Raw genomic sequence first — 24,763 nt, forward strand, 5'->3', positions numbered from 1 at the left:
CTGAGGAACGGCGGAGGCGAGAGCAGAGCCAAGGTCTGGGCCAGCACTCCTGCTCCTCTCAGGGAGAAGACGGGACCAGAACTTGGTGCGACGCCCCAGCTGCCAATGCAAAGCTGCTCGATGGGCAAGAGAGGAGAGCTTCCGTTTCGGTGTCCGGGGTGCCAGAGCTGCCGAGGCTAACACACACCACAAACACCGGGCAGGGACCGGGCCTGAGCTCCAGTGGGCAGACACAGTCACCACTTGTTAGACAGTCTGCATCTGCATCCTGCAGGAGTCGTGCGCATTACTGCCGAGCCGGGAGGGGGGGCTGCGGCCGGGGCAGACCAGGAGTGGGAGGAGCCCCAGCTCAGTCAGGGGAGCTGTGCTGAGCCACCTCCATGCTCATCCATTTAAGTGAGTGGCTGGGACAGGCATAGGGCGGGATCCCAATGAACTTGCCATGAGGGGAGCGGCTTGGCACGGCCTGGCCTGATGCTCCAGGCATCACTCCCTGGCTGCTGCAAGAGGAGTAAAAAGCAGGCAGGGGGCACAAGCTGGCTCTGACCTACAGCCTAGCCCAGGAGAAGCACGGCCCAAGGGCTGCTGGGCAGACTCCTGCGCTGCAGAGCGCACAAAGGGACTAGTCTTATCAGGTGCTGGACAGACCAGGAGATTTCTGTCTTTGAGCTGACCCTCTGGGGGGTCAAAGATCACCCATAGAGCAGGCAAACTTTGGAGGCACCCGTGTACGGAGGGGTTTGCTTTTACTTTCCTGTGCATGGCTCTTCCGCACCGCTGCCGGGCTTGGTGCAGCAGCGATCACCCCGAGACTCTGGTGGTAGGTGCGGCCCAGCTAGAAGCAGGAATTGCCTCTTCTGACGTTCCCAGTCAGGTTTCACTGATGACGGTGGTCCAGCTGCTTTTGGGAAGCTTCAAACCCTTGGGGACTGATCCAAGCACGAACAGTTTGAAATGGCTTTGCCGCTACTAGCCTCAGGTCTGCGCACAGCAGACACTGCTGCAGGCTGGGCGTTTAATTCTCCTTGTGTTTGCTTGAGAGCGAGGTGACTCATTTACCCTCATTACGGAACATTTGCTTTAAGTGCAGAATCTGCTTTGCTAATGGCTTTGGGTCTGAAATGACAGCGCAGAATGAGCACCAGTTCACTTGCCTGGGCCCGCCCTTTGCACCAGTTCAGGGCCTAGCAGCAGCTTTTCCTTCTACCATGCCGGATCCACAGCTAGTCAGCCTTTCCCGGCTGCAGCCGTCCTGCCCCCACGTGGAGATCATTCTGCCACGACAGGCGCTGTGTGCTCAGATATCCCGCCAGAGATGATCGCTGAAGAGGCCCTGGAGCTGCACTGAGAGGCCAGAGGGAGTTGGGGGGGTGGATGTGCACAGTGAAATGCCAGGCTAGGGGGCATAGTGTGATTGTGGCGGTTTGGGGTGTTCTTTGCTTTCGGAGGAATTCACAAACCAAAAGACAGACCCACACCAGCACAGTCTTTGATTGGGGAGCCAATACTATGTTTGGAGTCTGACGCGGGCTTTCTAGAGGCGCTGGGAGCTGGGCAGACCATCGTCCGTTTCTGTGCCTCCGGCTTGCACTGTACAACCCCCCAGCCGTTTTTACAGTGCTGTTCTGCCTTGTCAATATGAAACTCTGAAGTGAAATGGGAAGATGGAGGTCAGCGTCAGACACATTTCATTTAATATGGAAGCCAGGCAGTGGAGTCCGTTTTCACGTCGCATTCACTAGAAGCCTCCATTAGTAAATGTACCTGAAAGTCCCAAATCCAATCAGGAAGTGCTATCAAATGTAAGGGTGCTTGTCAGAGTACACGGAGCCTGGTTTCTATTCATCTAGAGGGAAGCACATCTCTGCAGCGCACATTTCTCAGGCTCAGAACAGCTGCATCAGCAGAAGCAAGGTTCCAGAACGATAAATGCTTTATTCTTCACATCACTTAAAAATAGAGGGACAAAATCTCACACTGAAAGAGAATCACATGGAGCTGTGTATATTTTACATAATCCTACTTCTAAAGTGGATACACAAAGGAAATTCATATCCCGGCAAGGTTTAGAAAAGTTGTTTTGTGGATTTAAATAGAGTCACACTGGATGTGGTAACACGGAAGATGCCAGGCAAGGAGCAGCGCATGGGAACAGGCGCCCTATGCGGGGAAATGGTCTTACAACTTGTGTAACATTCTTGAGAGTTTGCCCTTGGCAAATACAAATCTCCCTCTTCCCAAAATGAAGTGTCCTTGCCCACAGGAACACACCCGGGGTGAGAATCAGTCTGCATACCTGGCACTGGGCTCACCCTCGGCCCTGCCAATGCTTCACGGGGAATTCTGGTTCAGAGCCACATCTAGGATGTGCAAAATTGTGCCACAGACGAGGCTACCTGGGACCATTCGGTGACCCTCGGGCACTCCCTGATCGCTGCTGTTAAATTTGGTACATTTTCTCTGCCTTGCTATTTGATTCAAACGATATTCAGCCACATGAGCATTAGGCAGGTTAACATGATTGCAACTACCCTCAAAAGGCACAGAAGTCTCCTCCCCCCTTGCCATCTTTCTCCAGATAAGAGACAGGTCTACGATGCCTCGCTGCACTTGGATGAGCCTAGAGGCGCGGCCAGGTTGGTAGTATACACATATGAAAATGCAGAAGAGAAGTGTTTTCACTCCGTTCCCACAACTATCTTCTTCATGGCAAAGACTAATGGCACAGGGATGGGTTTACGTGATTGATAGAAAAGCTCCACCCAGCTTGCTTTGCCCAGAAGCCTCAACAAAAGCATACAAACAGCTATGTCTTGTACAGGACACTTTCACACCATCCCTGGGGAAATGGCCATTGACTTCAAGCTGCTTTCGTTGCAGCAAGGGCAGGAGGACTGCTAAGTACAGGAGAGTCTCAGAGGCTCCTTTCCTCGGGTAGCTCTCTGGAGGCGTCTGCAAGTCCCAGCCCTGCGCTAGCACTGGGAGGGGTCAGCGATAACCCTGAGAGGCCAGAGACAGGCCAAGAGGTGCACTGCATCGAGGCAGGCTGCCAGTTCAGCTGGAAACAGAGAAACACGCGAAGGAATAAGGACAGATTAAAAATGAGGATGGGGGGGAAGAAACACCTTGTGCAGCAGCACCACATGTCCTTGTGTGCCTGAATGCACCCGCATGGCAGCTGCGGTCCCCTGGGCGCAGCACGTGCAGGAAGGCCACTCCTGGGCGGGGTGCTCACGGTGGGCAGCAGGGAGCATGCCGCACAGCTGATCGCTAGCAGCACGTTTGGGATGCTCCTCCCGGGAAGGCTTTACAGAGCCTCTCACTCCCACTTGTAGAGCTTCACCATCTTCTCCGTGAGAGTGGCCAGGAAGTGGCTGCGGTTCACCGTGAAGGGGCAGATGTCCAGCACAGGGAGGTCAGCTTGTAGCTTCTGCAGTAAGGAGCCACTTCCAGCATCCCATACCTGTGAGGTACAAAGGGTCAGTCACCACGGCCCCCTGCAAGCCGTGCGTCTTTCCAGAGCTGCTGCTCCCCCTCCTCAGCTTAGCCCAGCCCGCAAACACCTTCCCTGGTGGCCACAGAGCTTGCCGTTAGCCCTCTCTGGAAGGGATCATGAGAGCTGGGCCATGCAAAGTCCTGCCTCCCAGACCAGTTCTAACAGAGCCAGTGGTATCCCGGTGGCGGGGCAGGAAGCGCAAGGCTACTCCATACTCCACTGTTAAAATGACTGCTGCAGGCACAACAGGCCCAGCACTGCCAGCTGACATCCCAGAGGAGAAAGGACCCTGCCATTCCTTCCCTGCCGTGCTGACAACATTACAACGACCTAAGGAATCAGACAAGTCATCTGCAAGGCAAGAACGGGGTGGCTTGAGGAAGGGCAGGCCAGTGGGAGAGATTACACACTGCTCCCAGCAAGTTGCATTATCTCCGGCTTAGGGATCAACCAGAAAGCAGGCTGGGAAGTAAATTAAATGACCCATGTGAGGGAAGGTGGGGCTGCATGTGGGTCAACACTAGTCCCTGGCATCCTAGGCTGCTGCCAGGGTAACTGCCAGGCTACCACTGCAGAAGGGGGCATGAACTGGATTCAAGTCAGGGCAGTGGAAGCCTGGCTGCACCAAGGAGGCTGCTCTGAGCCACGGGCACAAGGAAGAACTGCAGCGGGGAGTTTATGAGTCCCTGGCGGCAGCGCATCCCTGGATCGCACTGGAGGCGCTGGCTAAGGAACATCAGAGAGAAGGAGAAGGCAAGCACTGTCCTCCACGCACTCCTCTTCAGTCCTCCCCCCTGTACTCTGGGGAGACACGCGCACGAAGCCACGTGCCCTCTCCCGGCTGCAGGTGGCTGGACAGAGGAGAAACTTACGGCCGCGGTCTGGGCCGACTAAACCTGCAAGCTTTGCCAGCAGCCTTCTCCTGTGGCCTCAGGTGGGATGTGCGGGCCAGGCAGCATTAGCAAGATGTAAGGGGGGCTCAGACCATAGTCTGGTGGCCACACTACCCTGATCCTGCAAGTCATTTTGCCCTCGGGGCCCCAGGCCCCAGACAGAGGCTGGAGTCTGAAACGTAGCCACTCACTGCCGAGTTCTTAGCCTGTGCGAGCTCAGGGACACCAGAAGGTGGGCAGGCTGGCCCTTTGTGAGGAGACCGCACCGCAAGACCTCATGATGTGTCTCGGCAGGCTCAAACTCTTCCCTGGGAGTCCGTACTGAGCTTGCGCACTGTTACTGTAAGTGGCACTGGCGCCATTTGTACAGGGAGCTGTTTTCTGTGGAGGAAGGTGTTAATTCCTTGACCCTTCCCAGAGTCTAACATAGCTAAGTACATTCTGCCTACCCACAAACCTCCAGTAGGAAGCAGGGACATGTCTGCTACCAGGCAACCTGCCTGTATTTAAATTAACGTAAGTGCACAGCATCTACTTTTGTGCACTGCTAGTTTACGGCCAAAAGCAGCATCGCCAAATAGCCAGGGAGCGCGCCGGTCCCGCACGCCAAGTGGGGAAAGTTAGTGCGCACGGCAAGTTAATGTGCACACATGCCTTCCTGCCCACTCACCTGCTACCCACAAAGCACATTCCAGCACCCAGGAGTAGGGCTGGGGCAGAGACAAAGCCCGGCAATAAAACACTGCCCTAGGGCAAGTGAAAGCAAAAAGGAGATACCATGGCAGAGTTCGAGGCCTCGTCGCCAGCGCACACCAAGACGCTGCCATCCTCCTCGGGACTCTGGAAGATGGCATTTTTGGTCAGCAGTTTGCAGGTGGGCCCAGCACTGAATGTCTGGACTGGGTGGCAGGAGCAGACCACGTCGACAGATGCATCCGTCAGCTGGCTACAGGACAGTTCCATCACCACACAATGCAGGCAATTGTTGCTCTTATCTGTGGGGTGTAAATAAATAAGCTCTGCTGAGGATCTGCTGAGAACCTGCCAAGTTTTCCCACTGGCCAGTAGCCTCTCCAGGAAAGGGCAAGAATGAAGCTGGAAGGAGACAAGACTCCTAACCCCCCCCCCTCCACACACACACACACTCCAGGTCACCACAGGGGGCAGAGACCCCCCCGGCAAGAGGCACTGTGGGACACGTTCTGTACACATGCAGACACACACAGAGCAGATCCCGCGGCCCAGGGGAGGCCTAGTACTACTGTGCTATCCAGGCCTTCACTGCTGGAAAACAGAAGCACCATTTCTGCTATGCTCTCGGCTCCCCTAGGCGGAAGGGCACCTCTCCAATGCTGCCACCTCCCCGGGGGGGCGGGGGAATGTGGCAGAGCAGAATGACAGCAGACGGCTAACAGCGCTGCACAGAGGGCGCTCTGCGTGCCCACAACTACTTACTAGGCCTGTAGGTTGCAAGGCAGTGCCGAGTGCTGATTTCAGTCTGAATATCAATGCAGCCACCAGGCTCCAGAGGCAGATGGTGAGGCTGGTAGGAGTTACTGGCCTTCTGTTCCCAAAAACAGCCTCCTTCTAAGGTCCCAGCCACTACTCCACCATACGGCAGTGCAGCAGAGGCCATCCGGGGCAGGTAGGAGAGCGACACCATCGGACACCTGAAAGGAGAATTTGCAAGAACTTGTCATGCCAGCATTCAGCTTTAGTATTTCCAAGCCCCTTCCTGGCCAGTTAGGCACCTGCTGTAGAGGAGCTTCATTTAGGTTCTATGTCCCTAGCTCCTTTGGCTACTTCGTGGTTTGGTCCATTACCTTTCCAGGAGCTGACATCCACTGGCTGCTTTGTAAAGCTCCAAGCTGCCCTTATTCCCCTTTTTATAAATGGCCACTGCTCTGCCCTTTTCTGGTCCTCTGGAATCTCTCCTGCCTCCCGAGAGTTTTCAGAGAATAGAACTGCTAAGGGCGGAGACAGCTCCTCAGTCGGCTCCTCAGAGAGCAGGACACCTGGTGTTGGTCACAGCGCTAATCCCCAGGGCTTAAGCCTCCGGAAATTACGTACACAATACTACTCAACCTGTCTGCATCACCTCGTGCTAACTCTGGTCAGAGCCCTGCTTCCCCATGTCCAAACCAGCAAGAGAGAAATCCAAGCCAGAGAGGTAATGATCTTGGTGCTTCAGGGTCTTAAGCCCCAGCTTTCTTCTAGCAAACCAAACCAAACCAAACAGTGGCCCCATGACAACCCAAGTGGGGGGTCACAGTTTACTAATCCTCTAAGAGGCGAGCATAAGTTAATGGGAAAGAGAAGAGGCCAATGCCCAAGGAGGCATTTGCAAACACTGTACAAGAGCTGCTCCACCATGCCAGTCGGGGACATCAGGGCTAAGGAGCTCTGAAGAGAACCACTGGTAGCTTGGCATTATTGCTAAGTGCTGGGCACAGGCTCTCCTTGGGAACCCTTCTGCACAATAGTACAATACTTCCAACAGGTCTTTTAGCATGTCTAGGAACCAGCTATCACACAGCTTGCCCCGCTACCTATGAAAGAAGAAAACAGGTACGCAGAATGCAATTCATAACTGTAACCCTGTGCCCCTCCCGCATGCTCATGCTCAAGCTACCTTTCTCCACACACTCCTGACATTGCACACTAAAATAGGCTGTGCTGCCAAACTACACACGGCACCCAGAATCGTGACCAGACACCAGTACTAGGGATTCATTCTCAGGTGCTCAACTGCAGAGGGGCAGTCTGTCTGTTCCAGCCCTGCGACTAGTTCTGAATCAGCCCTGGCTGCACCACGAGCAGGATTTGTACAGCTTGCCGTTAGCGTGCGCAGGCGATCACGCTCACCTGATAGATGCTACATTTTACTTCCTGTGTACTTTCCGGACAGCAAGCACAAAGCCGTACCTGGACTTCTGAGGGGCTAGCTCCTGGACATGAGCGCTCGTGTCCCTTAGATCGTACACCAGGATAGAGCCATTCACTAGCCCCGCATAGACGTAGTTGGTATCATCCAGGCACCAGCAGCAGCTCCAGACAGGGCGGCCAGCATTGTAGGTCTGGACCACAGTGTTTGTTGTCAAGCTGCAGAGGGAAAGGAATACACTGACAATGCGTGTAACACACCCAGCCAGCGACTCCAGAACAAAGCCCTCCTGGGGGACTGAGCAGTAGGGTGTCCTACAGATTTCATTTCCCACACCAAAGAAATGGATCTGAAGAACATGGCTAGTATAGCACCGTGAAGCTGTGAAAACCAACAAGCTGGCAGCATTCCAAAGCAGACAGACGCTGAAACAAGTAAAATATTTCCTTCTCTCTGGCCTCTTGGTCTGATCCCAGGGAACAAGTCACTTTACAGTGGCTGCAAGGACTGATTTCAGACTGAGGTCCTAGCTGCTGTGTCGGGAGAACAGGGTTACATCACTTGACCGGAACTAGTTCGGAGAAGGTCTCCAAATACTGTGATCTCCCTGAAACTAGGAGCCTCTCATTAGGGTTTCTCCCTCTGCTTAGTTATTCTCCTCTGCATGTTTATCTGAGGGCTCCAGTTCTGAGAAATAGCGCTTACCTCAAGGAAGCGGATTTAAGCAAGTGTTAATAGGATAAACAAAACAGTATCCCCACATATTTTATTGATACAATACAAACACACACACAGATCTGCATGTCAAAAGGCCAGTGGGGAGTGTATGCGGTGTAAAATTATCTTGGTATTTGGGAGAAGGTGGAGATGCTGAAACAGCAGCTGAATTGGCATCACTGAAGAAACTGGAAAATAAAGTGGATTTTGCTTGGAGGGATGTATCAAACATGTGGCAAACTGAGATCTAGTACGGGTGAAAGATAAAGATGGTATCAGCAAAAGGAACGTGCAGTCGTTCACCCAAGACACCTGCAACGCATATTCTGCGGAGGGGACCACAAGGGAGAAAAGTTCCAACAGTGGGGAACCAGACCGCAATGACTTACCAGAAGAACAATGTGTTAGGTTTTCTCCCTCCCACCAGAACAGGAGATGTAACAAAAGGGGCAAAGTACAACATAGAGAATCCCTATTAGGGCATGCAGATGGGAACACGGGATTAGAAAGGGAGGCTGACCCAGTCAAGCACAGGCTCAGGAATCAATGCAGGGAAGTGGAGACTGGCTGAAGCAGGCAGTCATGGAAAGGAGAAAGGAAAGGCTGGATATAAGCGTTGCTGGAGACTAGTTGGTGGGCATCTCCGCAGGGTAAAGAGGAAGGCTTGGGAATAAGCACTGCTATACTTCTGTGATGAATGGCAACTATTTGCATTCAACGATCTCCAACGAGGCAGAATACTAACCTTGCTCTCAGAACTTACACACTGGCTTTAGACAGGCAGGAAGCAGTAATGTGTGTTACCTCAAAAGGAGGAGACACATTCCACCACCCAGACAATAGGAACGGGAAAATTAGAATTACATTAATATTTCTGCAGAACAACGCTGCTTTCTTAAGGACATATGCACTGACGCAAGGAGCACAGAACACTGGAAGAGATAACTACCTCAAGCTCGAGGGCATGCCCAAACCAGAAAGGGGAGGGTCACTTGAGTAGCACTGGATCCCAGGGTATAAGGTCAGCCAGTAACAGATACTGATCTGGACAGAGGTGAGCTAGAAGCCAAACCCTGGAGCACGTGAAGGGCAGCAGGACTGGACAGCCCCATTCAGCAGCACACACCTGGTAAGTTTGAGCGTGTGGTCCAAAGCAGCAGACAGCAGCAGGCCGTCTGTCCGATTACTGAAGGCCAGGCCCCGGATCTGCTTACTGTGGATGGGAACGTACTGAGTGCTCTTCAGGTTGGCAGCACTCATCATCTTAACGCCACAGCCTGTCATGGAGAAAGGACAAAGCTGATCGTGCAGATCCTGTTATTGGGGGGCCGACTGCCCCGCGCTGCACTGCAGAGCCACAGCCCCACACTGGATGTGTGAGGCATGAGCACAGGAAGGACGGGTACCTGATCTGACGCTCAGTCACTACAGAACCCCTTATTCTGCTCCCCCAGGCCTTCTGGTCAGTGTGACACAGGGCATGAGAATTTCACAGTAACATTGTGATCTCTCGGGGCCAAGTTAAACAAACCCTAGCGCTGGGTGGGGCTGGAGCTCTGTACAGATAACAATGCACTTTCAGAGGACAGGCACAGGTAAACTACTCACCTGAACCCTAGAAACGTCACTCTACAGAGCTCCAGCCACATACTACTGAGCCAGAGAGCTGTCACCATACAGATGCTCAGATGACTAAGGTGAACCGAGGAGCTGTTCAGAAAGAAGTCTAAGATCTCAATTCACTAGCCACAGAAGTGTCTCAGTTCCCGGCAATGAGAGCCGGTATGACAGTGTACCTATTTTACAGACAGGAAATTGCACACAGAAGACAAACAGCTTGACCAAGGTCACATAGCAAGTCAGCAGCAGAGCTATGAATCCAATACAAAGGATTTCCCAAGCCCTCTCCATCCATGGGGTAATACTGCTTCTGTAGGTATATATGGTTAGTTACAAACGCATTCAAACCAATATCTGAACATCTGTTCCCAATTACTGGGCAATCCACACTTCTGGATCAGAGGGCTCCTGGATGAGAGCTTGCATTTAAAGCTTCTCCCCAACTCCCGTGGGTGCATGTCTCCAGCTCTTGCAAGGGAATCTTCCCTCTGAGAAGCACCACAGATCTTTCTACACTGCACAAAGGTGGGGTTTCCGAACAAAGGACAGAGCTGTAAAGATCAAGTACTGAAGAGCCTATGGGGAGGTAAGTCACACTGCTGGGAAAAAGCTGAATGGGGATACGGTAGAACGGAGACCAGTCGTATTAGTGAGGGGTCACTCCGATCCACAAAGTGGATGTCTGGGTGGACTGAGGAAGAAAGAGCAGAGAACGTGTTTAACTTTTGCAAGCCTGCAAATAAGAATACATTGATTTGTCTATAAAACCCAAAGAGCCTGTAGTTAGTTGATGACTTACCAGGAATAAGTGTGGCCTGCGGAGAGGGTTGTGACACCACAAGACAGCTCAGGGAGTCGCAGTAAGCCATAACCCGGCAGCTCCCAGACTGAGACACCAGGAAGGCCTTCTCCAAGTGGTATCTGTGCTGGCTCTGACTGGAGGAAAGGCAGCCTGGGAAACAGGAGCGAGAGCGGCCAGGCTGCTGAGAGGTGCTAGCGCTGTGCTGGGCCATGAGTGCTTTCAGCTCCTGAAAAGAGAGACACGGGCGCTTTACTACTCCACTGCAGCTGCTGCGTAGCAGGGCCACTCTACAAGGGAAGCGCTGTCGCCATGCTGCTGCAGTACGTCTGGGGGAAATGCTCTATGCCAACGGGACAGAGCTCTCTCATTAGCATAATGAGCCCACCTTGCAGCAGCCCCCCACCTCTGCCACAAGGAATGAAAATCCTTGGTTTAAATGCGAGATGTGTCTCAGGAATTCACCACCACGAAGGCAGGTCAGTTCCTCTCCTCTGTACTATGCTTGGGTCTTTCTAACTCTAGCCAGCAGAGATTCCAGGAACAATTCAGTTTTGTAAGGCGCCAAGACTTGTTCTTTCTCCCAAGCCCAGAACTATGCTCTACAACATTCAGTGCAGTACCCTCCAGAGCGACCTGTGCTCTAGCAAAGGAACAGGCACTTGCACAGTACTGAAAGGGCAAGCTGCAGACAGTGTCATTATAACAGATGTTCACTGGATAGTTTCCCTTCCCACAAAGGCCATCCACACGAGGTGGGAGACCACGGCAACTCTGAGAAGCAGTCTGCCCCAGTGGTTACAACTTAACCCAAGGTCCTGACCACAACCACTAACCCCATGATGCTAGATGCTGTGTAATCACAGACATTCACAGATACCTAAAGCAGACAGAGAGATCGGGCCTGCCTGCCACAGTGTGGATTACTTAAAGACGCACTCCAAACACAGTACACTGTCTGCAAAACAATTAAGCACCACAGAAATGAGATTACAGATTTAACCTCTGTAATGTATGCATAAACTAGCTGGTACAATTGTACCAACTAATTTTGCTCAAACCGTAGCAGTTCTAAAAAAATCAACAGTAGCAGTTCTAAAAAAAACATTACAAGAAAATAGGAGTTTCTAGATCAAACTAATTTATAAATTATCTCAAGCCAAAAACATACAGATAAGCAAACTAAGCAAAACCCTACTTGAGAACTTACTGAATTAAGAATATTTAATTTATATACAGCCGTGGTCACCAACAGGTCGATCGCGATTGGAGGCCTCGACCCGTCGATCGTGAGGCATCCTGTCCACACCGCCCCCATTTCCCTCCCACCCCCAAGAAGCCCCACTACCTAAAGTGAAAATTGAGGTAGTGCCAGCTTCCCGGGGATGGACAGAAGTCCCGCAGCTTAGCACCACTTCCGGCGATTCAAGAAGTGCGCTAGCTGCTCTGCCGAGTTTACTGTGTGAGGGAGCATCGGCTCCCTGCACCGCACAGGAGGGGTGAGTCAGGCCCGGGGGAGGCGCACAAGATGTATAATTATAAATGCTTTATTTTAGATTTAAATAGCATGAATAAAAAACAGATTATTTATTTCATAACTATAAACACGTGATTTTAATTTTATATATTGCATAATTTAAAAATAAACTGTTTATCAGAGTGTGTAAGTAAGAGTTAGGGATAGCAAGTGATGGACAGGAGGAGAATAGAGAGGGCGGGGCGGTAGATCTTCGCCTGTTCTGAGATTTAAAAAGTGATCTTGGGTGTAAAAAGGTTGGAGACCACTGAGATACAGTAAACTTCCGATAATCCGGTACCTTTAGGTCCCAGGGGGTGCCGGATTATCAGATATGCCGGAGTACCCTGGGGTGGGGGGGGAGGGGTCGGTGGGGAACTGTGCAGCCTGGGAGAGGGCAGCACTGCGGGACCAACTCAGCAGCACCCCAGCTGCTCTGCCCCTGGCTTCCCAAAGTCCACCGCCTGTCAGCAGTGGCCTTGGGGAAAATAAAAAAGAAACTCTGCTAAGCCATGTAACAAGGATTCAGCACTGGTGAAATGTACCAGGTAGCACAACAGCTGAAAGTCCCAATCAGCCTTCCCGTGCTCTACACCTGGGGTGGGCAATAATTTTTTTTTATAAGGGAGCACTCCAAGAATTTGATAAGTGATCAGGGGCCACCTTCTTGCTTGCAGCAAGGCAGTGGAGAGTGTGAGATCTGGCAGGGAGTTTGGGTGAAGGAGGGGACTGTGACTGGGGGCAGAGGGCTGGAGTACAGAAGGGGATGCAGGGTATGGAAACCAGCCAATGGGAGCTGCAAGATTGGGGAGGGGGGTAGCATGTGAAGCATCCCCCCCCCCTCCTCTGGGCTCGCAGCTGTTCACAAACAGGGGCCCACAGCTGGCTGCTCTGCATGACATGCAGAGGTGAGGCAGGGAGGGAGCCTGACTGAGGCTCCTGCTGCGCCTGCGGGCTGGCTCAGTGGGCTGCATATAGCCTGGCCCTGCTCTACAGGAAACCAGTGAAGCCTTTCCAGCCGCAGCAGCTGCTGCTGCAAGTGATAAGATCTCAGAATGTTACAGTTCTCCAGTCTGATCTGGAAAGGAACTGATCACCAGGCATCTCTGCAGCCAACAGTGTGCTCTGAAAATCTACAGGTGTGGTCTCTAGACAGCACTTCCCCCTGCAAGCAGTCTGCTAGCAATAAACCGGTCACACTGAGAGGAGGCCAGAAGACCTAGTGCTGACTCCTGACCTGGCTGCAGCAAAGATGGAAAAACCTACAGGACAGAGTCCAAAAGAAACCTGGTCTGTTAGAGCCCAATTTACCGAATACACACTAGAAAGCTGTGTCAGAAACACAAAATGCTCAACATAGGCATTCACTCTGGTGGTTATATGGAGTAATAGCACGTGGCTTCAGAATTAATCACTTGATTATAATTGGGAATTTCACTTGCAATAACATGAATGACTTATGAACAGTGATGGAAGTGGGAGGGGTGTGTGTGTGTGCGTGCGTGCAAAGTATTTTATCTTGTTTCTGTCTTCTTGGAAGAGCAGGTAACAAGCTCTCACAGACTAAACATTAAAAAAGGGGGGGGGGAGAAAAGGATGTTAGATAGGGACATACCCTGGCCACATATCCAAGCTTTCCTATACTCTGAAGCCAATGGGTTCCTATTAATAGGCTCACCATGATGGCACTATCATGAGAGCTCTATTTATCAATACTTAGATGCTCAGTGGCAGGTGGATAACTCAGCACTAATAAAGCTGTAATAGCAGCAGCCAGAAAACTTGGAGCTCAATGAAGTGGCCATCAAGCATCTCAGAAGCACAAGATACTAGTGGTGTGTGCTGCATGCGCCTCTGTGGTATCCAGGCCAGCCCGGATGCTCAGGATTCACTTTGTGAGCCCTCAACAGCTACATCCAATACTGCTAGCTGCTGTTTGTCAGGAGAGGGAAGGCACATCACAAGATGAGCTGGAGAGCCCATTGTCAATGGGTAGCAGCTGAACTTACCTGCACTTGCTTGCGAAGTTTACTGCATTCATCTGTCAAGACCTGCAGCTGGAGACGACTCTGTGCCGATTCCAACTCGGCCCGTCTCCGCAACATCTGCTCCTTTTCTAAAGAGCTGAAGCCAGGGGAACAAAAGTAAAATAACATTGACTGGAGCTAAGTTAGGATGTTCCTCTGGGCTACAGTTCTATCACCAGTGGAGGTGAAAATAGACAGACGTGCTCAAGGTTTTCAGTAAATCCTGTTTCACGGCCATTAGCAGGTGGGCAAGGTGTTTTTGCATAAACAGTTCTCATCTGCACCTCCCTCCTAATAATTCATTGGAGGTGAATAGAAATGATCCTCAATTATACTGAGTTACATGTAGCAGTAACCTTTTAGCTAGAGGCTCACGAGGACCATTCTGCTGCTTTTATCCCCATTCCATCAATCTCCAAATAAAAATGTGAACACGGAGGAAAAAAGATTATTTACATGTCCTATGTAACAGTTCAACAGCCAGAAAGAGCGAGGGGGGATTTGAGAGCAGCCTTTAACTACCTAAAAGGACAGAGAGATGCTGTTCTCAGTGGTAACAGGAGGAGGAGCAATGGTTTCCAGTTGCAGTGAGGGAGGTGTCAGTTTGATATTAGGACATCTATTTCCTTAGGAGGCTGGTCAGGCACTGGGATGGGTTCCCTAGGGAGGGAGTGGAATCTCCATCCCTAGAGGTGTTTAAGTCTCAGCTTGACAAAGCCCTGGCTGGGATGACTTAGTTGGGATTGGTCAGGCTGCATGAAATCTGTTTTCTTTCTTAGGCATGCACATGTGGGACAGAGGTGGCACCTCTGAGGAGTATATTCCATACCTTTTCATGCGCTCCTGTTCACTGGTGTCCAGTGCCTTCAAAGTGCGGGCATACAGGACCACAACATCAGAGCGCTTGGCCTTCTTATTACACTACAAGAAGAAGATCATTTTATCAAAGGAAAGTAACATTCAATTCAAACCCAAATTAAAAGTTAAACCCAAATGGTAACTATTCTGAAATTCCCCTTCAAATGTTGCTATCCATGCTATTTTGAAAGTTTGGATCCGATTTCCTAGTACAGCATCCATCTTCCAGAAAACATCCCTCTGCTGCCCTGGTCTTGTGTTTCAAGAGCACCAACCACCCAAGACAGCCACATAAATCCTGTGAGCAACTCAAATGCTCATGCAAACACACAGTTCCCACCAGCAAGAATCAGGTACTTCTTGAGTCTGCTCACAACTCTATCATGTACGCACTAGCTGGTGTTCGAAAGATAATGCTGCCATGGTTGATCTTCTGGGATTTGATTTAGCGGGTCTAGTGAAGACCCACTAAATTGAGAGGGGGCTCCCATCAGCACCAGGACTTCTGCTCCTCATGAAGAGTAAGGGAAGCTGACGGGAGCACTTGTTCCCATCGGCCTCCCACTGTGTGAACAGAGCAGAAACTCGATTTAAGATGTATCTGTAATTAACATAGCTGGAGTTGTATATCTTCATTCAACCTTCTGCTGTAGTATAGACCAGGCCTTAAGCTCGCTGAGCTTCAGTTTCATTTTATTAATACCACCCTGATCGGGAGAGGACCTGCAAGGGTTAGCTTTCAAAAAATGCTTCGTAGGCATCAGATAAAAGAAAGTAGACAGACGATATCAAACAGCCTTTGGGGAATCCCACATTACTTCCTGCCTTTTATTGCAGGTGTATCTACTGTGCAGTAGTACAAAGACAGACATCATGGTCATTATTTTCATGTCTGGCAAAAGACTATGTGTAGGTAGTCAATGCCTACAATTGCTTCCCTAGCACCTCCCAGCTGTTACCGGCAGGATTTAGAACACAAAACCATCATGTACTCAAACCACCTTTTCTACAGAGCCACGTGCCCAGCAACGATGTGAAAATCAGTTAAAGTGGGAATGGAGAGAAAAACCCTTCGGGCTAGACTACCTCCTTTCAAGAGCAACAAGCCCATCCCAGAAAGGCTGTGTCGCTAGAAGACACTCACTAAGCAGCCTTAGGGAGCCTTACAAATCATTACACAGACATCCATAATGCTCTACTAGAAAGTTTGGTGGAATAGAATAGTCACCAAAAATCTGATCCCTCAGGGTATCAACTAATGTGTTTCCTGAAGCATCTCCCCTCCTCCCTTGGAAAGAGAAGTACTGAGAGAAAGAATGAGACATCACAGAAGTTTAAGAACTGAAGTCCAATTCTAAGGAATGCTGCCCGAGGATTTTGTTCAGGGAAAAAGTTACACAGATTTGACAAGGATGAGCAGCGAGACATATCAGATTTTTAGGCCTTTCCAGTTTGGCCATAGGATCCTTTTGTTCAGCTGCAGTCTACTACACCAGACTCTCAGCAGGAATTCCACTCAAAAGCAAACAAAGAGGGCAAAATTATATGATGGCTTTTTCATTTGAGAGCTCTTGGACTCTGGGGCCCTCAGGTAAGAAGGCTAGGAAGTGATAGCTGGCTCCTTGCGTTGTAAATTGAACACAAGGCACCATTAACCCTCTGCAAACAAAATGTACAGTCTGTAAAAACCACAGAACATTGGGAGAACGGGAAAGGAAGAACTGAACGAACCAGCCTGTCTTTCAGTGCCACATAACGTCACTCGGGATATGTGTAATGGGCAATTACAAACATGCCGCTGGCCCACACCAGCTACTCAGGCTACGGCAGTGGTCACCAAGCAGGAGATCGGGATCTACTGGCAGATCTTGGAGCCTGACAGGGGATCCCGACTGGTTTGGCTGGCCGGCTATCAGGTGCCAGCACTTCATCTGCCCCTCCCGCACTGCGCTGCTGCTCCTGCTCCTGCCCAGAGCCTCAGAGCTGCCCCCGGGAGCCTCCTGCTTGCTACGCAGTCGGGAAGACAGAGGCCGGGGGGGGGGTGCTGATGTCACTCTGCCCCCTGCCCCTGCACCCCATCTTCACAGAGCGAGGAGGGTGGGTCCTCGGAGAAGGGGTGGGGTAGGGGTGTTCATGTCTGAGGTAGATCCTGGACTGAAATTCACAAAGCCATCTTGTGCTTAAAACAGTTGGAGACCACTCGGCTAAGGGCCTGATCAAATGCCGTGTAGATGTTTGTACTTGGGCTGCAGCCTGGGCTCCAGGATCGTGCATCCCTGAGCTCAGACTGCAGCCCCACCCCAGTATTTACACCACAGCTAGAGAGCCCCGTCGCCTGAGCCCCGCCAGCCCAAGGCAGCTGGTAGAGCCTGCTACCGATGTTTTACTGCAGCACAAACATACCCATGGGCTATGCCTGCATTTAAAATATTACAGCAGTGCTATGCTTCATTCTTCATGGGAGAGGCTGAAGCAAGATGAACAGCTGATCCTGGTGAAAAGCACTTCGAAGCAGTGGGGACTTCGTTACTTTTCACAGGTTTAAATGGTGGAATTATTTAAAAACCTGACATAATTCCCTTCTGAGTAACAGCCCCCTTCCCAATGGTCACATGCTGCTTGACAGTGCACCTTACCTGAGGGCATTTCCCTGCCTGTCCCTTGAGCCACCTTACGATGCAAGTGTATCCAAATAGGTGTCCACAGCGCAGTGCTGACAGCCGGTGCTCCCCAGCATTAGTCCACTGCTCAAAGCAGATGGCACAGGTGTCCCCTTCTTCCTCATCCAACAGCGCAGTGGGAACTGTCGTATCAAGGTTCTTTACTGGAGTTTTCTGAAACAACAGCAACGCTCAGGCAAATGCAGTATGTGTCATCTTTGCTCTCTGCCCCAGGACTGCTGGTTCACTTTACCTGTTGGGGCTGGACTTCAGTTTCTTCAGTGGCATGACCTTCATGCTCTGCAGAGGAAGGCAAAAGTTGAGGGGCCTCTGGTTGGACCTGATCAGAAACTTCAGAGCAGACAGGAGAAAAAGAAAGTAATTGATTTGAACAGGTACCAGGGTTTTCTTCCTTAGATTCTGGACTGAATTGTCTTTTGTAGCTTTCGTATTCTAGGATGTCAGAACAAGCTCTGATGCAGTAACTAGTGTGGATTGCAAGCAAAGGCTTTACTCAACATACTAGAAATATAAATGATATCATGTACTGAAGTAAAAAACCTCATTAGCATAATCAGCAACGTGATTTTGTAACATTTTCATAAAAATCCAGCCCTCTGTACTGAAGCAGGACCAAATAATCCTAGCCTAGACCATCCCTGAAAGGTGTTTGTCCAGCCTGTTCTTAAACCTCCAATCATGGGGATTCCATAACCAATAACGGAAGCCTATTCCAAAACTGAACTACCTTTAGAGTTGGAAAGTTTCTCTTAATACCTAACCTACATTTCCCTTGCTACAGATGAAGCCCATTACTTGTTGTCCTACTTTCAGTGGACACGGAGAGCAATGCAGTTAACTTATCTAAGGACAGGTCAGGTCTCCCCAGCAGTCTTTTCTCAAGTCTGAACATGCCCCAATTTTTAAACCTACTTAAACCCTGACCAGGTTTTCTAAACTTGTCATCATTTTTCTTGCTCTCTTCTGGACTCTCTTCAATTTACCCACATATTTCCTAAAGCGTGGCACCTAGAACTGGAAACTGTACTCCAGGTGAGGCCTCATCAGACTTGTGTAGAGTAGAACCATTTCATTCCTGCATCTTCCCTACTCTCCAGAATGTTAACCTTTCCACAATTACAACACTCTGACTTGTTCAATTTGTGATCCACGATAGGCCCCAAATCCTTTTCGGCAGTATTTCCACATAGTCAGTTATTCCCTATTTTGTAGTTGTGGGTTTTATTTTTATTTCGAAGTATAATACTTTGTATTGTTTTTCTTGAATTTAATTTTGCTGATTTCAAACTACTTCTCTAATTTGTCATGGCCACTTTGAATTCTAATCTTGTCCTCCCAAAGGCTTGAATCAGGATCAACTATTTTCTGTCAATCTCTTGAAACACACACACAAAATATATTGACTGAGCACTGTATCACTGAGTTTTCTCTTACTTTTATAACAAACATTAGGGGTTCATGAACATTTTTTACTTTGAATAAGAAACATCAACTTGAAAAGGCTGAGAAACACTGAGTGATCCTCTAGCTAAGTGAGTAGCTATTCCCAACACAGCTAAGCATAAAGGGAAGTTACATGAAGCAAGGAACCACCATTTGAAGAACATGAAATCCTCAGCAATAAAAAAAATCCCAGGCCATATCCTCCACCGTATGTTGGCTTAGCTGGTTTATACTGATTTACAATAAGTGAGGCCTTCTGGTTTGGAGGCTATCCTTCATAATAAAGTTTGGGTGAGGAAAGTGAACTACAGAAAGGCAAAACCAGACGAAACTCTAAATTAGTTATATTGAAGATTTCCAGGAGGCATCAGTGGATATGTAAACAGCTAAATAAAGTCTTGCTCAGGAAGGATTATGTTACTATTCCCCCGCTGCATTACGGCAGCAAACCATCCTTATCAGCTATGAGCATACCAATCGTAGACCTTTGACCAGCTCTGCTATAAAGCTTGAAAAGATTCTCTATAAAGCAGTGTCCTCTCTGAGGCTGCAAATGCAAGGAGAGGAATTTCTGGCATTTCAGAGCTCCCAGTGATGTGAAACCAGCACAAACCTTCCAAACTGTCAGCTCTTGGCACCTCTTCCTGGGCTACCACTGCATCTTCCTCCTCAGTGGAGCTGCTACTATCGGAGCTGCTCAACTCCAAGGTCTCATCGGAGCTGTGACCACTATTGCCAACTGGAAGATGCAAAGTCTCCAGTGGTGGAACTGCTGCCGCTGTTGGCCCTTGGGTCCTGCTGACCCTGAAGTAACTATCCAGTTGTACCCTGGGTCTGAAAAGCAAGGAGTAAAAGTGACAGTGTTTTGTCAGATTCATTATTGCTGGGACTATAAATAGTTAGTAGAAAATTAAATCCTTGTTTGTTTCCCACAAACCCTAGCCTCGGTTTACAGGCCTAACAGATACATCCAAAAAGATCAAAAAATGCCTCACTCAGAGGAGGACCAATCCCCAAGTAATGCAGTTAGTAGAATTAACAATTCTAAGAAGCATATGCAACATCCAGCTGTGACAGTGCTTTACTACATAGGTCTAGAAAATGCCTCTCACAAAAAACCCTGCTTTTTCTTTAATCATCTTTGGTAGATATTTTTGTCATGTCACAATCTTGCAAATGAATTTACAATAATGATCAGATAGAAAAATGCTTATGCTATTTTACTTGCCAATCAAAAAAAAATTCAAGTCAAAATTTGCAAGACTGCTTAATGGCACAATGAGGCATACGCAGAAGTGAATTTCATCTGCAGGTGAATTAAGGGCAAACTGTATGGCTGTGTTTAGTGTCTTGGGGTGAGATCCTGGCCCCACTGAAATCAATGGCCAAAGCTCCATTGACTTGAACAGAGCCAGGATCTAACCCACACTATATAGCATGGAGCGGCAAAGACAATATGTAAAGAGTTCAACATGAAAGTCTCTGTTGATGGCCGCCCCCCTCTCCAAAGGTTCAGGTGGCACTCAAAATAGAATTAAGATTTAATCTAGGGGTCTCAAACGCCCCGCTCTGGCTCCATCTGCAGCCCGAGAACATCCCCAATCTAGCCCAAAAATATTTGGAAAATGTTATTTAATCAGGCCTGTGCAGCTGCTGGATGCGCGGGGGGTGGGGTGGGGAGAGAGCTAACAGGGCCTCACCCTCACAGAGTTTTTTTGCTCACAAGCCTTCCTGTTTGCTGAGGGGACACCAAATACTGAGGAAAACTGCAGTTTACACACATGAAGCTAGGTCTCTAAACATTTCTGTAATGCTTATCACCACAGTATCTTAGCAACAAGTGTCCTGCCAAAAAGCATGATTCCCAGAAGGGTCTAAAGGGCAGATGAGCAGAATCATGTTACTACCTGCTAGGATTACTGAAAGCTCAAGATGCACAGAACTTGGCCTACCTCATGCAGGTGGCCTGGACTCAGCTTTCTAGAGTGCAGCGCTGCACCGGATGCCTGACAATTTTAAAGTGAAATCATGAGGTTGGAGGAAAGCACTCAGACTTGACTCCATTTTAGTTTTACCTGGCACTGATGGTCCTCTGGGACCCACCACCTCTTTGTCGCCAGCGAGTTCTCCTTGTTGGTGGCTGTCGGGTGATCTCTTGTGCAGCCTGTCGTTGAAACAGCTCCAACACCCTATGCAGCCTTTGCAGCCCATCTAGGCTAGGGGCAGCATGCAACTGGGGGTCAGACCCAGCAACAGGAGCTGTTTCATCAGCACCGGAGATCACAATAACTTCTTCGTCAGCAGGAGGAACCACAAAGCCTTCTGCCCCTTCCCTGGGCACTGGAGAGTGGGACAGCAGAGCACGATCAGAGGGGTCTGAAGGAAACGTCTCCTGAGACTCTACAGGATAAGCAACTGCTGGCTGAAGATCCACTTCCATTTCTTCCTGTGCCATTGCTGAGAGAGGCATGGAATGGAGAAAACAAACATGTAACATTAGTACGAACACTTGGAGTCCACCTTTCAAGTAAGGCACAGACACACTTGACTCATGCCAGAATCAAGACACTGACGATGGCAAGATCCTTAAAAGACTGAGATCCAGGGCTTAGACCTTTCTCTGGCAGCTAAACTGATCTGAGAATTCCAGTTTAACTGTCCTGGGATTTACGTATCAGTCAGCAGAAGCATTTTCACCTCCTCAACACTGGGAGTCTCAGACCCACCACAGCTTACGCTTTCTAACCTCAAGGGCACATTCCAATTTCCTCTGTAGAGGAATAGGATGGAATTCTCTTCTGTATAATATGACTTCATCTATATAATAGTGCTGATTCAATTTTAGAATAAAGGAATTCAGAGTGAAATTCAAAGAATATTTTAAATAAGACCCCTTAAGAGGGAAAAATATAAAACTTGTTAAATCAGGTATGCCCTTTATGATGATTGTTATTTTCTTTAATGTTATCCAAACACTGACTTAGGAGGACTTTGAAACACTGAGTGTTGTAAATATTTTGAAGTCCTCTTAGTAAGAGGAAGTTACTAGCTTGATCAATAGAGTTAGTGTGTTAAAATACAAATTCCCTGGCTTTTGCTATACCCTGCAAAACATGACTAGATTAGACCACTGACCTAGAAATGAATCTAACCTTAAAGTTAAACCTACAGGACTGATGTGAAGTGTACAATGTAAACACAGAAGGCATGGCAGAGCTAACTCCATGTTGCTTCAAAAGTCACTAGCTATTATAAGTTTCTGTGATAAGTGACTCCATGTGAGAACAGGCACACAGAATACAGAGAAAATTCCTTAGATTTAGAGCCCTGCAAATCTGTGGATATCCACAGGGTTTTTTTGCAGATATGGGTATAAATACAAATTTTGCATCAATACCCCTTGCAAATTTGTGGATATGCGCTTTATATCCATAGGGATCTGCATCCACAGATGTGAATGCAGAGAGCCACGGTTCATTTTTGCAGATATGGCTCTATGGATACAAATTTTGTATCATGCAGGACTCTACCTAGATGTTCCACTGACCATGCTTTCAGAGCCATCTTTAGAAAGGGATAATGAAGCACCACACATGGATTGTTTGTGATCTGTCCATCGGTGCGACCAGCTAGCATGGACATTCTTCAACAAAGTTACTTTGGCACTTCAACTATTCCCCAACTTCCTGGCGGGATACAATAGCAAAACTAGTCTCGACAAGCCCACCTTCCACTGGGGAGTAACTAAGGTCTGGGCGACGCAATTCCGCCCTGCTCTCCCTACCCTGTCCCTGCAAAGGAACAAACCCGCGTGTGGACAAGCCCCGAACCGCAGGGCCGCAAGGCCGGACTGGCTGCTCTGGTCTCAGAGCCACGCAAGCCCGGCGGGGCTGGTCGGCCCGCCCCGCAGGACCAGGGGCAGAGCTGGGGGGCAAGGGGCAGCCAGCAGCAGGGCGGGGGGGCGCTGGGGGCTCATACCCCCCCCCGCGCGGCGCAGAGGCTGCGGCTCCAACCGAACTCGCGCGCCCGGTTAACCGCCACCGGCCGGGCCCCCCTACGCGCCCCTCAGCAGGGGACATGGCGCCGGGGGGGGGCAGGGCGCGAGGAGAGGCGCTCTGGCCCCGCCCCCGCAGGCCTCCCCGGGGGCGCTCTGGCCCCTCCCCGCCCGGCGACGGGCCCGCGGGCGCTACTGGGCGGGGCGGGGCCCCACTCACCGCCAGCCGCCCCCTGAGAAGCGCTATGGCTCCCCGCTCAGCTCAAGCTCCCCGCCGGCGCCTGCCAGCCCGCCCCCGAGGCCCCATTGGCCAGCTGCCTCCCGGCGGAGGCGAGGGCCGCGCCCCTATTGGGTGGTGCGGAGGAGCGTCCCCGCTTCTCATTGGATACGTTGGCTGCCACTTTAGCCAGCGACGGGAGGCGTAAGCTCTCCCTTTTCATTGGCTGAAAGTCTGTCAGTCTGCTGGAGTGGGCGGGAAAACCTCGCCTGTGCCCCATCGTGACTAGAGGAGCGGCCTGTCGATCAGGTGCAAAAGAGGCGGGACTCTGCTTCCGGAAGCCCACGTTGACTGGAGGAAGGCACGGCCTGGGCGGGGAGCGCAGCCATTTCGAACGGCAGAAAAGGCGGGCGGGGGGAAGAGGAGGGGCCCAACCCGGCCCCGCCCCCCAGCACACGGCGTTACACCGCCCCGAGACAGCCCTTCCCGGCATGCAGCGCGCCGCCCCCATGCCTGGTCAGGGTACTTCCCGGCATGCAACGGGCCGGCCTTGGGCGGGAGGGTGTGACTCCCAGCATGCAGCGCGCCGTCCAGCCTCTCCCCCCACGCTCTGCAAGCGAGGCTCCCGGCATGCAGCGCGCCGGTGGCCGCTACCGGCATGCTTTGCGGCCAAGGCTGGCTCGGGGCAACCCGCCCCCCTTCCCCGCGGCTGGTTCTGCCTTCAGCATCCCTGCGGCCCCTCCCCCCTGCCCGAGTCGGGCTCCCCGCTGCCTCGGCCCCTCCCCCACCAGGCCCAGAAACAGGTCTCCTCACCCCCTCCCCCGGGCTGCCAGGCGCATCCCCCAACAGGGCCGGCAGCGGCAGCGCCCCCGATCGACGGCCCGGGATCAACGGCCCGGCGCTCGAGGCAGCGACCCGGGATCAACGGCCCGGCGCTCGAGGCAGCGACCCGTGAGCGGCGCCCGGGATCAACGGCCCGGGATCAACGGCCCGGCGCTCGAGGCAGCGACCCGTGAGCGGCGCCCGGGATCAACGGCCTGGGGATCAACGGCCCGGCGCTCGAGGCAGCGACCCGTGAGCGGCGCCCGGGATCAACGGCCCGGCGCTCGAGGCAGCGACCCGTGAGCGGCGCCCGGGATCAACGGCCCGGGATCAACGGCCCGGCGCTCGAGGCAGAGACCCGTGAGCGGCGCCCGGGATCAACGGCCTGGGGATCAACGGCCCGGCGCTCGAGGCAGCGACCCGTGAGCGGCGCCCGGGATCAACGGCCTGGGGATCAACGGCCCGGCACTCGAGGAAGCGACCCGTGAGCGGCGCCCGGGATCAACGGCCCAGGATCAACGGCCCGGCGCTCGAGGAAGCGACCCGTGAGCGGCGCCCGGGATCAACGGCCCGGCGCTCGAGGCAGCGACCCGTGAGCGGCGCCCGGGATCAACGGCCCAGCGCTCGAGGCAGCGACCCGTGAGCGGCGCCCGGGATCAACGGCCCGGCGCTCGAGGAAGCGACCCGTGAGCGGCGCCCGGGATCAACGGCCCAGGATCAACGGCCCGGCGCTCGAGGCAGCGACCCGTGAGCGGCGCCCGGGATCAACGGCCTGGGGATCAACGGCCCGGCGCTC

General features: G+C 51.3%; 1 protein-coding gene across 6 annotated transcripts; it reads right to left on the minus strand.

The window, feature by feature from the left end:
* Positions 1-1,915: 1,915 nt before the first annotated feature.
* RFWD3 (ring finger and WD repeat domain 3) lies at positions 1,916-23,301 on the minus strand. Of its 6 annotated transcripts, none has more exons than XM_075940676.2 (13): positions 23,149-23,301; positions 21,010-21,391; positions 19,548-19,768; positions 17,724-17,821; positions 17,447-17,644; positions 14,782-14,873; positions 13,935-14,049; positions 10,410-10,638; positions 9,117-9,267; positions 7,315-7,491; positions 5,845-6,059; positions 5,167-5,384; positions 1,916-3,463 (listed from the first exon to the last, which is right to left on the minus strand). In XM_075940676.2, exons 2-13 carry the CDS (start codon positions 21,387-21,389, stop codon positions 3,320-3,322), a joined length of 2,238 nt encoding a protein of 745 aa, XP_075796791.2. In that variant the 5' UTR covers positions 21,390-21,391; positions 23,149-23,301; the 3' UTR covers positions 1,916-3,319. The 6 variants fall into 6 exon arrangements, with proteins under 6 accessions (XP_075796791.2, XP_089637510.1, XP_075796793.2 ...); XM_089781384.1 differs by lacking the exon at positions 23,149-23,301 and adding an exon at positions 22,662-23,119 and having other exon boundaries at positions 17,724-17,770; XM_075940678.2 differs by lacking the exon at positions 23,149-23,301 and adding an exon at positions 22,742-23,117.
* Between the last annotated feature and the right edge of the window lie 1,462 nt (positions 23,302-24,763).

Source organism: Pelodiscus sinensis, chromosome 12 (assembly GCF_052426305.1).
Source record: "Pelodiscus sinensis isolate ZL-2025 chromosome 12, ASM5242630v1, whole genome shotgun sequence".
NCBI classification, from domain to species: domain Eukaryota; kingdom Metazoa; phylum Chordata; order Testudines; family Trionychidae; genus Pelodiscus; species Pelodiscus sinensis.

Bases quoted from the DNA above. Each gene is read 5' to 3' on its own strand.
- RFWD3 (XM_075940677.2), bottom strand. From the start codon at position 23,013: ATGTCCCCTGCTGAGGGGCGCGTAGGGGGGCCCGGCCGGTGGCGGTTA. The intron at 17,822-19,547 runs GTTTGTGCTGGT...TCTGCTCTGAAG, and splicing joins AAGAGCTGACAGTTTGGAAG to TTTCTGATCAGGTCCAACCA. The intron at 7,492-9,116 runs GTGTGTGCTGCT...TTCCCTCTGCAG, and splicing joins CACACGCTCAAACTTACCAG to CTTGACAACAAACACTGTGG.